This window comes from Saccopteryx bilineata, chromosome 9 (genome assembly GCF_036850765.1).
Source record: "Saccopteryx bilineata isolate mSacBil1 chromosome 9, mSacBil1_pri_phased_curated, whole genome shotgun sequence".
In the NCBI taxonomy this organism is placed as follows: Eukaryota; Metazoa; Chordata; class Mammalia; order Chiroptera; family Emballonuridae; genus Saccopteryx; species Saccopteryx bilineata.
In genome coordinates, this window is record NC_089498.1 from 30,494,621 (window position 1) to 30,509,141 (window position 14,521).

Below are 14,521 nucleotides of genomic sequence, written 5' to 3' on the forward strand. Positions count from 1 at the left end.
AGTAGCCTATACCTTTGAACCTCTGGCTCTGAACCTTTCCTCCATTCCTTTATCTGTAAATGGAGATAATAATAATACATACTGGCTGGACTAGTGTATATAAAACACTTAGATCAGTTCCTGGCACACATGAGGTGCTAAATAAATGAATAGTTAAAATGTTAACTTGATAAATGATTGCTCTTAGTACTTTTAAAACCTGGGAGTTGGATGAATAAATTTCAGAGAGATCAGGTTGCCTTGACCTTGACCATTTCTGCAGACTCACCTCCATCAAGCTCCACCTGAATCCACATAGGGTCTCCAAAGACAACCCGCAGAGAGGGCTGGCTCCTGACTTGGACAAGCCAGAGCACCCAATCACACTGAGCCTCTCCATCTTTTCTCCAATTATCACTTGCTTCTGAGCCATGACATGCCACTCACTAGTTGTGCACTCGGCAAACACAGTGAATTCCCCAAGGGTTGTGAACTGGTGGATCACGTTACTAGACAAGCTGCCAGAAAGAGAAACATTACCAGCATTGGGAACATGCCAACACATGCACTCACACATGGATGCACAAGTGCAGTCACCGCCCTCACACCTTTTTTGCTCTGCAAAGATAAACGGATGAAGAAAAAGATGCTACACAACCAAGCTCTTGGTCTTCACAAAGGTGACAGTGAGACATCCTGGAGCAGGTGAGAATGGAAGAAATAGCACTGACCAACCAGGGAGCTGATGATATTTGGCTGCAAGTCCATTTTCTACCATTTATTCCCACTGGCTCACACAAATTCCTTCTCTGGGTCTTCTTGCTTTATCTGTAAAATACTATGCCCCAGTCTACCGTTCTGAACCTTATTTTCCCCATCTGTGAAACGGGAACAGATTCCAAAAATACCAGAATTACGGGTTTATTTTGCTTCTCATTTTCCCAAGGAGTCTAATTAAAAATCCCTGTAATGTCATCTGCAAAGATGCACATAACCTCTCCTCCCCGTCTCCTGTTATTCTCCTCTTCTTCAACTATATGTTCACTGAGACCTTTTTTTCAGTTCCTAGAGCACGCCACCCCTTGCTCAGCTCAAGGTCTGTGAATGCACTGATCTTTGCTGGGAAGGCTCTTGCCTATCTCTTTGCTCACAATCATGCTCCACCTCTGGTTCTCAGCTTAAACAGAACTTCCTCAGGGAAGCAAGCCTTCCTTAGGTTTCCTTTACAGCCGTGGTTTTGCAGCTTCTCCTAGGTGACACTCATTTTTTGTGTCCTTGCCTCTTCACTGTTATTCTTCCCTCCTAGGCTGTCAACACAGTGTCTTCTAAGTTCTCTGTTATATGCTTGGCACCTAGCACAGAGCCTAGCATGTTATTAGTGTTTGAGAAATAATTGACACATGAACATATTTGTAAAATAGCTTAGAAAACAGTACCCTGGCCCTGGCCAGTTAGCTCAGTTGGTTAGAGCATCGTCCCAATATGCCAAGATTGTGTGTTCAATCCCTGGTCAAGGCACATACAAGAATTAACCAGCTAATGCATAAATAAGTAAAACAACAAATCAGTTTCTCTCCCTTCCTTTCTCTTTAAATCAATAAATAAAAATTTAAAAAAGAAAACAGTATCCTTATTCTTGGTGCCAGCCAAGATGGAATAAACCCACTATAGCCTGTTTCTTCCATTGATTACAACTAAAAACCTGGACAGAATTGAAAAAGAAACTAACTACCCGAGGACTGTAAAGTTAAAAACAAACAAACAAAAAATGACAGCAGGCAGATTGGGGAGAAAAGTCAAAACTTTAAGAATCACCCATAAAGATGGGGGTTTCCTGCTGTCTTTTTAAAAAAATAAAATCTTTTTTTATCTCTGCCTTTGTCCCCAGAGTAGCCTGAGTCATGGAACTGCACAGTGAGTGAATAAAACAAAAACCCCAAGAAAGCCTGACCAGGCGGTGGCGCAGTGGATAGAGCGTCAGACTGCGATGTGGAGGACCAAGGTTCAAGACCCCAAGGTTGCCAGCTTGAGCATGGGCTCATCTGGCTTGAGCAAAAAAAGCTCACCAACTTGGACCCAAGGTCACTGGCTCGAGCAAGGGGTTACTGGGTCTGCTGAAGGCCCACGGTCAAGGCACATATGAGAAAGCAATCAATGAACAACTAAGGTGTCGCAACAAAAAACTGATGATTGATGCTTCTCATCTCTCTCCGTTCTTGTCTGTCTGTCCCTCTCTCTGACTCTCTCTCTGTCCCTGTGTAAAAAAACAAACAAACAAACAAAAAACCCCAAGAAAAACTTCCTCTTTAGCCAGAGAACCAGGAAAAGGAATCTAGTCAGTGAGCTTGAGTGTACAGAGGAAATACCATGGGGTTTTTTTGTTTGTTGGTTTTGGTTTTGGTTTTTTTGTGTGTGTGTGACAGAGACAGAAGAGAGAGAGAGGGACAGATAGGGAAAGACAGACAGAAAGGGAGAGAGATGAGAAGCATCAATTCTTTGTTGTGGCACCTTAGTTGTTCATCAACTGCTCTCTCATATGTGCACTGACGGGGGGGGGGGAGCAACAGCAGAGAGAGTGACCTCTTGCTCAAGCCAATGACCTTGGGCTCAAGCTGGTGAGCCTTGCTCAAACCAGATGAGCCCATGCTCAAGCTGGCAACCTTGGGATTTCAAACCTGGGTCCTCCGTATCCAGTCCAACGCTTTATCCACTGTGCCACCACCTGTTCAGGCCTGTTTTTGTTTTATGTTCTTTCTCTTTTTTATCTCCTGGCCCTGCATCAAGCTTTTCTCTACACTGACTACGTGGTGATGAAGACATCTAAATACCCAATAAAAAAAAATCATCTATCCAGAAGAACCATGAAAAGGGACCTGTGGGAGCTGGAGACTATGAGGGAAATTCTGAAAAGGAGAGATTCAGAGATGAGGATTCCTTAATTCTGTGTATGACCCAGCATAAATCATGAGCTTACCCACAAACTACACATGAGGACAGACTCAAAGAAACATAGCAAAGGCTTTGTGAACTAAACAAGAGCATAAACCAGCACCCTGAATGGTATATGAGTGAGACAGACCCAAACAACTTTGAACACTGAACTAACATGAGAACCATCATTCAGAAGGTAACTCAGAATGTGTGATCTGAACCTAACCAGGTTTGTTGCCTACTAAAACAAAACAAAATAAATATTTTCCAGAGAATTTTAAAAGTACCCAGAATCTCAAAGCCTACTATTCAAATGTTTAGCATACTTCCCAGAAAGTACTTGATATACAATGAATCAGGAAAATGAAATCAGATTTCAAGAGAAAACACAATTAATAGATATCAATTCTGAGATGACTCAGATGTAGGAATTATCAGACAAAGGCTTTTAATCAGCTATTCTAAGCATACTCTATAATGACCATGCTGTTCAAATGAATGAAAAGATAGACATTCTCAGCAGAGAAACAAACTATAAAAAATAACCAAATGGAAATTTTAGAAGTGAAAAACACAATATCTGAAATTTAAAAATTCACTTGATGAGTACAATAGCAGAATAGAGATGACAGAGGGAGAAGTTCGTGAACTTGAAGATAAAGCAAGAGAAATGATCCAGTCTGAAGAACAGATAGAAAAAGTATTAAATTTTTAAAAATGAGCAGAGCATCAAAAATCTGTAATAATACCATAATGGAAAATATTTGTGTCATTAGAGCACCAACAAGAAGAAAGACATTGGTGTAGAAATATATATTTGAAAAAATAATTGAAACTTCCCAAATGTGGCAAAACACAGAGATTCAAGAAGCTCTGTGAACCCTCAAAAGGGAAGAAACTTAAAGAAAGGCATATGCACACACAAATAATCAAAGTGCTGAAAATCAAAGATAAAAAAAAATCTTGAAATCATCCTGATAAAAAAATTACACATTACATATTGAGAAAATGGTGATGTGAATGACTATAGATTTCTCCTCAGAAACCATGGAGAACAGTAGAGAGTGAATAACACCTTTAAAATGTGGAAAGAAAATACTTATTAACATATAAGTCTATACCCAGCAAAACTATCTTTCAGAAATTAAAGCAAACTAATGACACTCTCAGGAATAAAGGAAATTCTCTAGGAGAATTTGTTGCCAGAAAACTGACTCTAAAAGAAATGCTGAAGGAAGTTTTGCCAGTTGAAGGGAAATGATAACAGGGAAACTTGGCACTTCAGGAATAAAGGGGAGCACAAGGAATGGTAAATATCTTGGTTATTATATAGACTATTTCTACTCTTAAGTTCTTTAAAATATGCATGATTGTTGAAAGGAGTTTTTTTTTGTTGTTTTTTTTCATTTTTCTGAAGCTGGAAACAGGGAGAGACAGACAGACTCCCGCATGTGCCCAACTGGGATCCACCCGGCACGCCCACCATGGGGCGATGCTCTGCCCACCAGGGGGTGATGCTCTGCCCATCCTGGGCGTCACCATGTTGCGACCAGAGCCACTCTAGCGCCTGAGGCAAAGGCCACAGAGCCATCCCCAGCGCCCGGGCCATCTTTGTTCCAATGGAGCCTTGGCTGCGGGAGGGGAAGAGAGAGACAGAGAGGAAAGCGCGGTGGAGGGGTGGAGAAGCAAATGGGCGCTTCTCCTGTGTGCCCTGGCCGGGAATCGAACCCGGGTCCTCCGCACGCTAGGCTGACGCTCTACTGCTGAGCCAACCGGCCAGGGCTGTTGAAACGAGTTTTGATGTATGTAAATGTCCTATATGTGACAATTATGATATAAAGGTAGGCAGGCAAAGGTAGGACCTATATTGCTGGTAAGGTGTCAACATTTTACTTGAAGTGGTATAATAGTAACTCTAAGTAGAATATGAAAGGTTAGACATGTATATTGAAATCCCCAAAGCAACTACTAAAGAAGCAATACAAAGAGATATAACAATGACAACAACAAAAAGCCAGTAGATAAAATGGAATACTAAAAATATTCAGTAATTAAAAAGAAGTCAAGCCTAACCAGGAGGTAGCGCAGTGGATAGAGCGTCAAACTAGGTTGCGAAGGACCCAGGTTCGAGACCCCGAGGTCGCCAGCTTGAGCTCCGGCTCATCTGGTTTGAGCAAAGCTCACCAGCTTGGACCCAAGGTTTCTGGCTCGAGCAAGGGGTTACTCAGTCTGCTGAAGACCCACGGTCAAGGCACATATGAGAAAGCAATCAATGAACAACTAAGGTGTTGCAACGAAAAACTAATAATTGAGGCTTCTCATCTCTCTCCATTCCTGTCTGTCTGTCCCTATCTATCCCTCTCTCTGACTCTCTCTCTGTCTCTATAAAATAGATAAATAAATAAATAATAAAAATTAAAAAAAAGTCAAGAGGAACTCGGAGCAGGGGATAAACGGGGAACAAACAAAACAAATACCAAAGTAAAAGATCTAAATCTACGTATATTACATTAATTGTAAATGCTCAAAATATACCAATTATTGTGCCATATGGAATATTAAAAAATTAAGACTCAACTATGTACTGTCTATAAATCCACTTTAAATATAATGATATAAAGAAATTAAAAGTAAAAGAATTGAAGAAAGATCTACCAGCCAACATGAGTCAGAAGAATGCTGGAGTGGTCATTGTTAATATCAGTTAATATAGATTTTAGAACAAGAAAATGCTAACTCTTTATGAATATGTTGTGGATGGTTTTGAATAGCAAACTCCAGCCTGTTTTTCAGTGATCTGTCTGGAAAAAGCACTTTGTTATGTCCTTTAAATTCCAGTGCTAACTGAAATTGTCCAGAACTAAAAAGCAGAGAAATGGATCTTTTATGATTTCTCTCCCAGGGATCTGACCCAAGGGAGAAGACTGCAAAGGGGTTTTAGAAACTGCTGCCAGCAAAGGGAAGATATGCTCAGAACACAAAGAGAAGGAGGCAGCTACTTAAAAACCTGTGCTGTGATCCTACGCATTTGTGTAATTCTACTCTTACGTATAAACCCAACAAAAATGTGTACGTATGTGCACCAAAAGACGTTTACTTACAGTGATCATGGCTGCACAACTTATAACTCCTCAAATGGGAAAACACTCAAAATGCCTATCAATGCTAGAATGGATAGGTAAATTGAGGTATAGTCACACAATGAGGTGTTATACAGAAATAAGAAAAAAAAATCACAATTATATACAACAGTATAGGTAAATCTCAAAAATGCGCTATTGAACTGAAGTCAAACAAAAGAGAATATACTTTAGTTTGGCCGGTTAGTTCAGTCAGTTGGAGCATTGTCCTGCAACAACGAGGTTGAGGGTTCCATCCCTGGTCAGGGCACACATGGGAAGCATTCAATGAATGCACAACTAAGTGGAACAAATGAATGCTTCTCTCTTTCTCTCCCTCCCTTCCTCTCTGTCTACAATCAATAAATTAAAAAAATATATTTTTTAATAAGATTCCATTTATGTAAGTTTTAAATAAAGGTCACACTATTCAATGATATTAGAATCATTAGGGAACTTAGGGGGATTTCTGAAAGACTGGTCATGTTTTGTTTCTTGATCTCTGTGCTGTCTACATTGGTGTGTTCACTGTGTAAAAATTAATTGACCTGTATAATTTTGTGCACTTCCCTGTATGTGTATTATGCTTAAATAAAAAATTGTTCAAGACTTTGTCACTCACTGATTTGTATACACTGCTTTGATATTTGATGTTAATAGGATGCAACTTAAAAAGAAAGAGAAGAAAGTTAACATTTTTGGTCTTTGCTTATAATGTCCAGTTGTTAAGAACACCATTGTCTGTGTCATTTTTTATGCAGTTCACGAATCACCAGCCAGCTTGGTGGACAAAGCCATCTGACCAAATCAGACAGTGTGATGGAATGGAAAGTGTAGGAAACGGGAAATGAGGCCTCCTAGGACTCCTAGGGTTACGTGCATAACTTAATGACTCAACCTCCCTGAGCCTCAGTGCCCTTGTCCATAAAATGAGGTAAGAGCTATTCCTGGCTGGGTTGCAAGGTTTAAATGAGACCATGGTTGAATAAGTATCTGGCATCTAATAGATTCAAATGTTGTAGCTTTTTGTATAATAGGATGACATTTATGCACTTAACCTATTAAAATAAAAGTAGTATGTACTTTTATGTAATATTAATATAATAGTAATAATTACCCAATTTTTGGACTTATCTCTGTACCAGTTACTTTTTGTAGCACCATTTATTCCTTAAAATTACCCAGTGAGTATTAATTAACACTGGCAATACTAATAATCACAGATTATGTAATTCCGTGGCCTAAAGATTCTTGTATATCCTTTCGTGCAGATGTGGTGGTGTGTCACCCAGATTTCATCCTTCAAGACCAAGGCCTGCACCCCTTTCCCAGCATCCTGGTGTGATAGCAGCTGAGGGCTCACAGATGAACTATCTTCAGGAATTCTCTTTAGCCAAAGGGAGCCATAGCTCCCAAAGTGACACCCCTTCCCCAGGGACATATCATGCATCCAATACTGCTCAGTGTTGGTGGGCCTGTGTTGCTGCTACTGCATCTCAGTCCAACTTCTCCCCCTGCCCCATTTTTGTACCCTCCAGAGAATTTCCTGCACCACAAATCAGAGACTGTTTCCTGGTACTTAAACTGCATACTCTTGGCCCTGGCCAGTGGCTCAGGGGATAGAGTGTCGGCCTGGCATATGGACATCCCAGGTTGGATCCCTGGTCAGGGCACACAGGAGAAGTAACCATCTGCTTCTCTCCACCTCCTTTTCCCCCTTCTCTGCCTCTTCCCCTCCTGCAACCAGTGGCTCAGTTGGTTTGAGTGTTACCCCAGGCACTGAGGACAGCTTGTTGGTCTGAGTGCATCAGCCTCAGGCATTAAAAATAGCTCAGTACTTGAGCATTGGCCTAAGATGTGGCTGCCAGGTGGATCCCAGTCAGGGTGTATGAGGGTGTCTGCCTCACTATCTCTCCTCCTCTCACCTAAAAAATAAAATAAAATAAAAAATAAAAAAATAAATAATGCATTCTCTCATTCTCTTTTTTATCAAGTGAGAGGCAGGGAGGCAGAGAGACAGATTCCCGCATGCACCCCAACCAGGATCCACCCAGCAACCCCTTTCTGAAGGGGCTGATATTCTGTTCATCTGGGGCTGCTGCTCCATTGCTCAGCAACTGAGCTATTCTAGCACCTGAGACAAGGCCATGGATCCATCCTCAGCACCCAGGGCCATGGCTACAGGAGAAGGAGAGAGAGAGAGAGAGAGAGAGAGAGAGAGAGAGAGAGAGAGAGAGAGAGAGAAAAGAAGAAGAAGGAGGAGGAGGAGGAGGAGGAGGAGGAGGAGGAGGAGGAGGAGGAAGGAGAAAGGTGGAGAAGCAGCTGGTTGCTTCTCCTGTGTGCCCTGACCAGGAATTGAACCCAGACTTCTACACGCTGGGCCCGCACTCTACTGCTGAGTCAACCAGCCAGGTCCTGCGTTCTCTTAAAAACAATCTCTTTAAACTGGCAGTTGGCAAGACTGTTCATCACTAGACCCCTTTTGAGTTTTTCAGCACTACCTTTCATTTCTCCCACATATCCCTGAACTCCTAATATAGTGAGGTGCTCAGTTACTTGGGGGTACCATGCTCCTCCACATCCATGACTTTCCTTTCTCTATATCCTTTGCTCCTGCCTCCTATTTCTGGTACCCTAGCAAGGACTTCAGTTCTGCAGTCTTTTCTGACCATCATCCACGGAGTTCTCTCTTCTGTGCTTCCCGACACCCTGTGTACATCAAAGTTACTCTAAAGCTTACATTGGCTTGTGAATCATTGATTTCCAAAGAAGTCCTCCTCCAGAACTGGTATGTGTGGAGGTGACTGAATACACTGAAGAATAACAGCAATCCCTGGCTCTGTCAATAGATGGTGCTGAGTTACCTAAAGCTAGATTTAGACACATTTCACCTTAATGCTAATTGTTCTGTAAGGTACATGATACAATTTCAGAAATGTAGGAAGTTTTCCACAATAGAGAAACAGAACAGCCTGCTATGTAAACGTACATAAGACATAGGAGTGCAAGGCGTGCAAGGCGAGAAGGGGCTTCTAAAGTAATAATCATTTGACTTTTATTATGCCATTCCTATTGGAGGTTGGAGTCTCCCCACCAGTTCCTGTTATTTATCTACAATGGAGATAGAGCATCCGAGTTAGGCCTTAGCCTAATAAGGAGTTAATCAGAAGTAGAAGTCTGCACAAACACATATGAGAGAAGCTCAGTGACATTCTGCAAAGCCAGGAGGCACGGCCAGGGCCACCATCAGAGCAGCCCAGCCCATGCAGGTTTGCACTGGATTTGGACAGTCGGTAAAGAAACAACGGAGCCAAAAGTTGGTGGGCCATCATTTTTAATTCTAGCTTGCACCCGGCGGGCAAGTAAAAACACACACTGGGCTCCAAAACCCATTCACATTCAGTGCTCACAAAGCCACTGATTTATCTGAGTTTCCTAGAATCAAAGGTTTCTAGCTCACCAGCCTTATTCTCCTCAGTTCCCCATCTCCTTCCTTAACCCAGATACAAACTCTGCACAAACTGGCATCTCACTCAGCACTCCGCCATCTTGGCTGCTTCTCCTGGCCACATGGCCTCTTTCTGCTCTCTGCTCTGCTCCCTCTGCTCTCTCATGCTAATCATCCCAGGAACCAAGAGCACAAGCTCCCGTTCTGCCCCTATTTTATAGTGTAGCTTCACAACCTTTAATCCAATATACAAAATAGGGTAGTCTCTAATACAAAGTCACTTCTCTGAGGCATGATTGGATTGTACCGCCCCCACATCAAAAAGGGTGGGAAAGGCTTAATCCCAAAACCAAGCCCCAGGCTACAAGGATTCTGCCTGCCCAGAGAGACACACATTAATATCACCTGGGCAACGGCCTCCACGTGGGCAGCACCACTTTAACAAAGTGAGCATAATACATTTTATCTGCCCAACACATTCACACAACATATGTGACTTCTATATACTTAAAACTCGTGCAATTTTCCATAGTGTAAGTTGTGTGCTGAGGTTGCTTCTTGGGCAAATAAATTTGTAAAATCTGTATTTTCTGGTTTTGCTCATTTTTATTGTTTAAAATGGCCGCTCCTTGGGTGAAAGGGCTACTTACCTTCCTGCTTGGGAAGGGCCATTGTTATGCTAATGCTTACTGGAAGGGAGATTCTGCCCCCACTACTGAGAGGTGCAGGAGGATCTCTTTTTCTCTCCTCCCTGATCCCTTGCCCTCCATGAGAAAAGCAGATTTTCTGCTTTTCCCTTGGCTTTTCTGGTGGCTTGCCTGACTTGGTGAGACACCAATAAACAGAATGGCCCACCATCCTCTGACTCTCCCATTTCTTTACTGTCTGCCCAAATTCAATGAGAACCTGAATGTGAATGACCATGATGGCAGCTCCTGGCCATACACTGCTAATACTGATTAGAAAGCATTAGAAATATATTTCCCAATGTTAATTAAAATGATAGAAGAAGGTGGGTGGGTGGTTTCAAAGTCTAACAAATCTTTAAAGGGAAGGAAATTGGATTATTCAGATGGGGTGATGGTGGGGGATATCACCATCTCTTTCTTTTGAAAGAAAAAAAATATGCCAGTAACCTTCACTTAGAGCTAATGCCCCGAGGGACTGCAAATGTTAGGCTTTTCTTATTGTTATTTGTCTTAGCACTTGAAAATAAAATTAATCACACAGAGATTTCCAGAGAATAATATGACAAACACCCTTAGATGCACCATTCAGAGTTGACAAATACTTGCATTTTGTTCCATTTGCTCCTGTTTTTAATTACTGTTTGTTTATTACCAGAAAGTCCTTGTGTAGCTGAAAGTGTAAGCAGGGTTACAGACGGTGAACTTTTTTTTTTTTTTTACAGGGACAGAGAGGGAGTCAGAGAGAGGGACAGACAGGGACAGACAGACAGGAACAGAGAGAGATGAGAAGCATCAATCATCAGTTTCTCATTGCAACACCTTAGTTGTTCATTGATTGCTTTCTCATATGTGCCCTGACCGCAGGCCTTCAGCAGACTGAGTAACCTCTTGCTCAAGCCAGCAACCTTAGGTCCAAGCTGGCGAGCTTTTTGCTCAAACCAGATGAGCCCGCACTCAAGCTGGCGACCTTGGGATCTCGAACCTGGGTCCTTCTGCATCCCAGTCTGATGCTCTATCCACTGCGCCACCACCTGGTCAGGCCAGTGAATTTTGACTTATGCCAAATTCTATAAAATTTGGAGGTTAAGGATTGTGTAACTTAGTATTTGTTGTTTTACTGATGAAATGGTAGCAAATAGAAAGAAACCTATAGAACAATGCCATGGGTATTTGCATTACTTTGCATAACGGTTTATTTCCTGAAGCATCTTCACATGTAATTTCTCATTTTACTCCAATCAAGGCAGCCATCAAAATAAATGTGACAGTGAAGGAAACAGAAACCCAAGAGCAGGGATCATTTCCACGTCTAATATGTTCGCTATGCCTGGGATTAGAACCCCAGTCTCTGGACACCATTGCGTTTGGCACGATGCCTAAGACCTGGGAGCACTGCTGAGTTTGAGACTACGCTCACTGGAGCAGATCTGGGCTGCGGACAGGACTGGCCCCTCTTGGCCTCACCCTACCCAGTGCTTCCGGGAATGCCGACACCCACCGGGCTGGTAACTCCAGCTCCCACAGGATAGAACTGGAAGTACTTTGGGGTTAGAAGACAGGCTTTCAGGCCTCCAGGATTCTTCAGGGGCTCCATATTGAACTGGGGGGTCCCTGTAAGGAACCCCAGAATCCAAAGAGGACCTGGATTGTCTAAAGCAGTCTGGGGCACCCTTCCAGCTGGGGCATCCAGCAGGGCAGAGTGGAGCTTACTCAGGCCCAGGGAGGACTTTAAAATGTTATGAATTGGGTTTAGCTATTATCAGGAGGTGGAGGTTACTGTGTCAGGGCAGTGCCCTGGGCCCCGGTGCTGTGCGCTGCATGACCCACCAGGGGCCACAGAGCCTGAGCTCTGTTCAAGGCCAGACAGTCCTGCTTGCATCACAGGAAGACCACTGGCTAACTGCATGGCTTGGGCAATACCACTGGACCTTTGTGAAAACAAGAGGATAATTATCTAGCTCAGCACCATCCAGTGCAAATGAGTATGAGACACACGTGTCAAGTTCAAGTTTCTCATTACTGCTAAAAAAAAAAGTTAGAAATGGGTGAAATTAATTTTAGTAATTTATTTTCTTGAACCCAGTATATCCCAAGTACTATCATTTTAACGTGTAATCAACATAAAAATTACTAGTGAACTATTTTACATTCTTTTGAGGAGGGGGGTGCTAAGTCTCAAAATCCCACCTGTATTTTACATTTTATAGTGTATCTTAAATTGAGCACAACCACATTTCAAGTGCTCAGTAGCTCATGCAGCCAGTGGTTGTTACGTTAGACAGCACAGGTCTAGTGAGATTATGTGTGAAAGCTGCTTGACTGGACTGTTACTAATATTGCTACTATTATTTTTATACCCAGGTGAGCATCTTCTTTACCCCATCACCAACTCCTCCGACAGTGCCCCAGGAGAGTCTATACAGAGCCAAGCTGGAAGGGCCCAGCTCTTCGTGGCTGTTCATGCAGGTCCCATAATGAGAAACTGGTAAGCACCAATTTCTCCCATTCCCATATGGATGTCCCTTTGTCCTGTGGCTCTGCCATTTCTTCCATCAACAAGTGTAGTCTGTTTCTCCACCTGTCAAATCTGGGCTTGGCCACAAAACTTGCTTTGGCCAATGGGTCATTAAAAATGTGACAGAAGTAGAGATTTGAAGTAGGCATGCACATTGGGCCTTGCTTTCACTCACTGCTAGAAACTCTTCAAGCAAGCCCAGGCTAGCATGTTGGGTGATGAGCAATACGTGCCCCTAGCTGACTGACGTTCAGCTGACCGTGGGACATGTAGTAAGGCTTTTCTAGGCCATCCTGACCCAGCTGAGCGTCCAGATAAGAAAATCTACCTAGCTGATTTAAAGAGCCATGATGAATAATAATTATTATTGTAAGTTTTGGGATGTTTTGTTACGCAGCAAAAATGGACTGAAACAGCCCTGGCTAGGTAACTCAGTTGTTTAGAGTATCTTTCTGGTAATCGAAGGTTGCAAGTCCGATCCCTGGTCAGGGCACATGGAAGAATCAATCAATGAATAAGTGGAATAACAAATCAATGTTTCCCCCCACCTACTCTCCCTTCCTCTCTTTCTAAAATTAATGAGTAATAAATTTAAAAAATTTAAAAATCAATGGATACATCCTGACTCAAGGCTCAGAGATTTCTCTTACTTGGGGGGATAGTAGGGATCAAAAGTGTGGCCACCCCCCATACTAATTATACAGGACAGGTTTCCAACGTAGGGAGAGAGGAGCCACGTCAGGAGATGGTGACATTGTCAAAGATGAAACTCTCATTGGACACCGTCAGCTGTAGGCCTGCAGATGGAAACACAAAATGCCATATATGCTACAGTTTAAAATGCAGTTTAAGCCTGACCAGGCGGTGGCGCAGTGGACAGAGCATCGAACTAGGATGTGGAGGACCCAGGTTTGAAACCCTGAGGTGGCTAGCTTGAGTGCAGGCTCATCAGTCTTGAGCACAGATTCACTAGTTTGAGCATAGAATCATAGACATGACCTCATGGTCGCTGGCTTGAGCCCAAAGATCGCTGGTTTGAAGCCCAAGGTCACTGGCTTGAGCAAGGGGTCACTTGCTCTGCTGTAGACCCCTGGTCAAGGCACATATGAGAAAGCAATCAGTGAACAACTAAGGTGGCACAACGAAGAATTGATGCTTCTCATCTCTCTCCCTTCCTGTCTGTCTGTCCCTATGTGTCCCTCTCTCTGTCTCTCTCTGTCTCTGTCACACACACACACAAAAAAATGCAGTTTAAAACAGACTCTCTTCTATCCACTTGTCCTGCATCTTTAGGTGGGGATTTAAAAGTTTTAAATATTTTAGTTTTACTTTTTAAAGATCTTTTGAATTTTATTTTTGATTCATAAGTAATACATAACGAAGATACAGAATTTGAAATAGACAACCCCCCCACCTCCACTGCCATACCTCAGCCCCCCAGCTCTGCTCTCCAGAGCCAACCACCGTTATCATATCCCGGGTCACCTTCCAGAGATATCCACACATTCCCAAGCACGTACGTACTTTTCTATTTATACAAATGGTGCATACTGTATTCATTATTTGACACCTCCTGTTGTGTGTTTTTTTTTCACTTAGTATATCTTGAAGAATGTTCTATATAAATTCAGTTAGAGCCACCCAGTTCTTTTTAATAGCCGCACAATGTACCATAATTTATTTAACCAGCATTCTATTGATTGTCCAAATGTATTTTGTAACATTTACAAAGACAAAAGGCAAAGCACCTTTAAGAAAATCTACTTGGCTAAAGTGGCTGATGATTTATTGTAAGCCATTTAGTGCACATTAAATTTTATAAAACCTTGAGCTTCAAAAG

The 14,521-nt window shown here is 42.4% G+C and overlaps 1 protein-coding gene across 1 annotated transcript in view; it reads right to left on the minus strand.

The window, feature by feature from the left end:
• LOC136313593 (polycystin-1-like protein 2) overlaps window positions 1-14,521 on the minus strand; it is a 115,982-nt gene that overhangs the window by 90,033 nt on the left and 11,428 nt on the right. Inside the window, 4 exon segments of the mRNA XM_066244119.1 lie at window positions 269-316; window positions 319-497; window positions 13,332-13,425; window positions 13,428-13,478. Coding sequence (XP_066100216.1) covers window positions 269-316; window positions 319-497; window positions 13,332-13,425; window positions 13,428-13,478 — 372 coding nt within the window.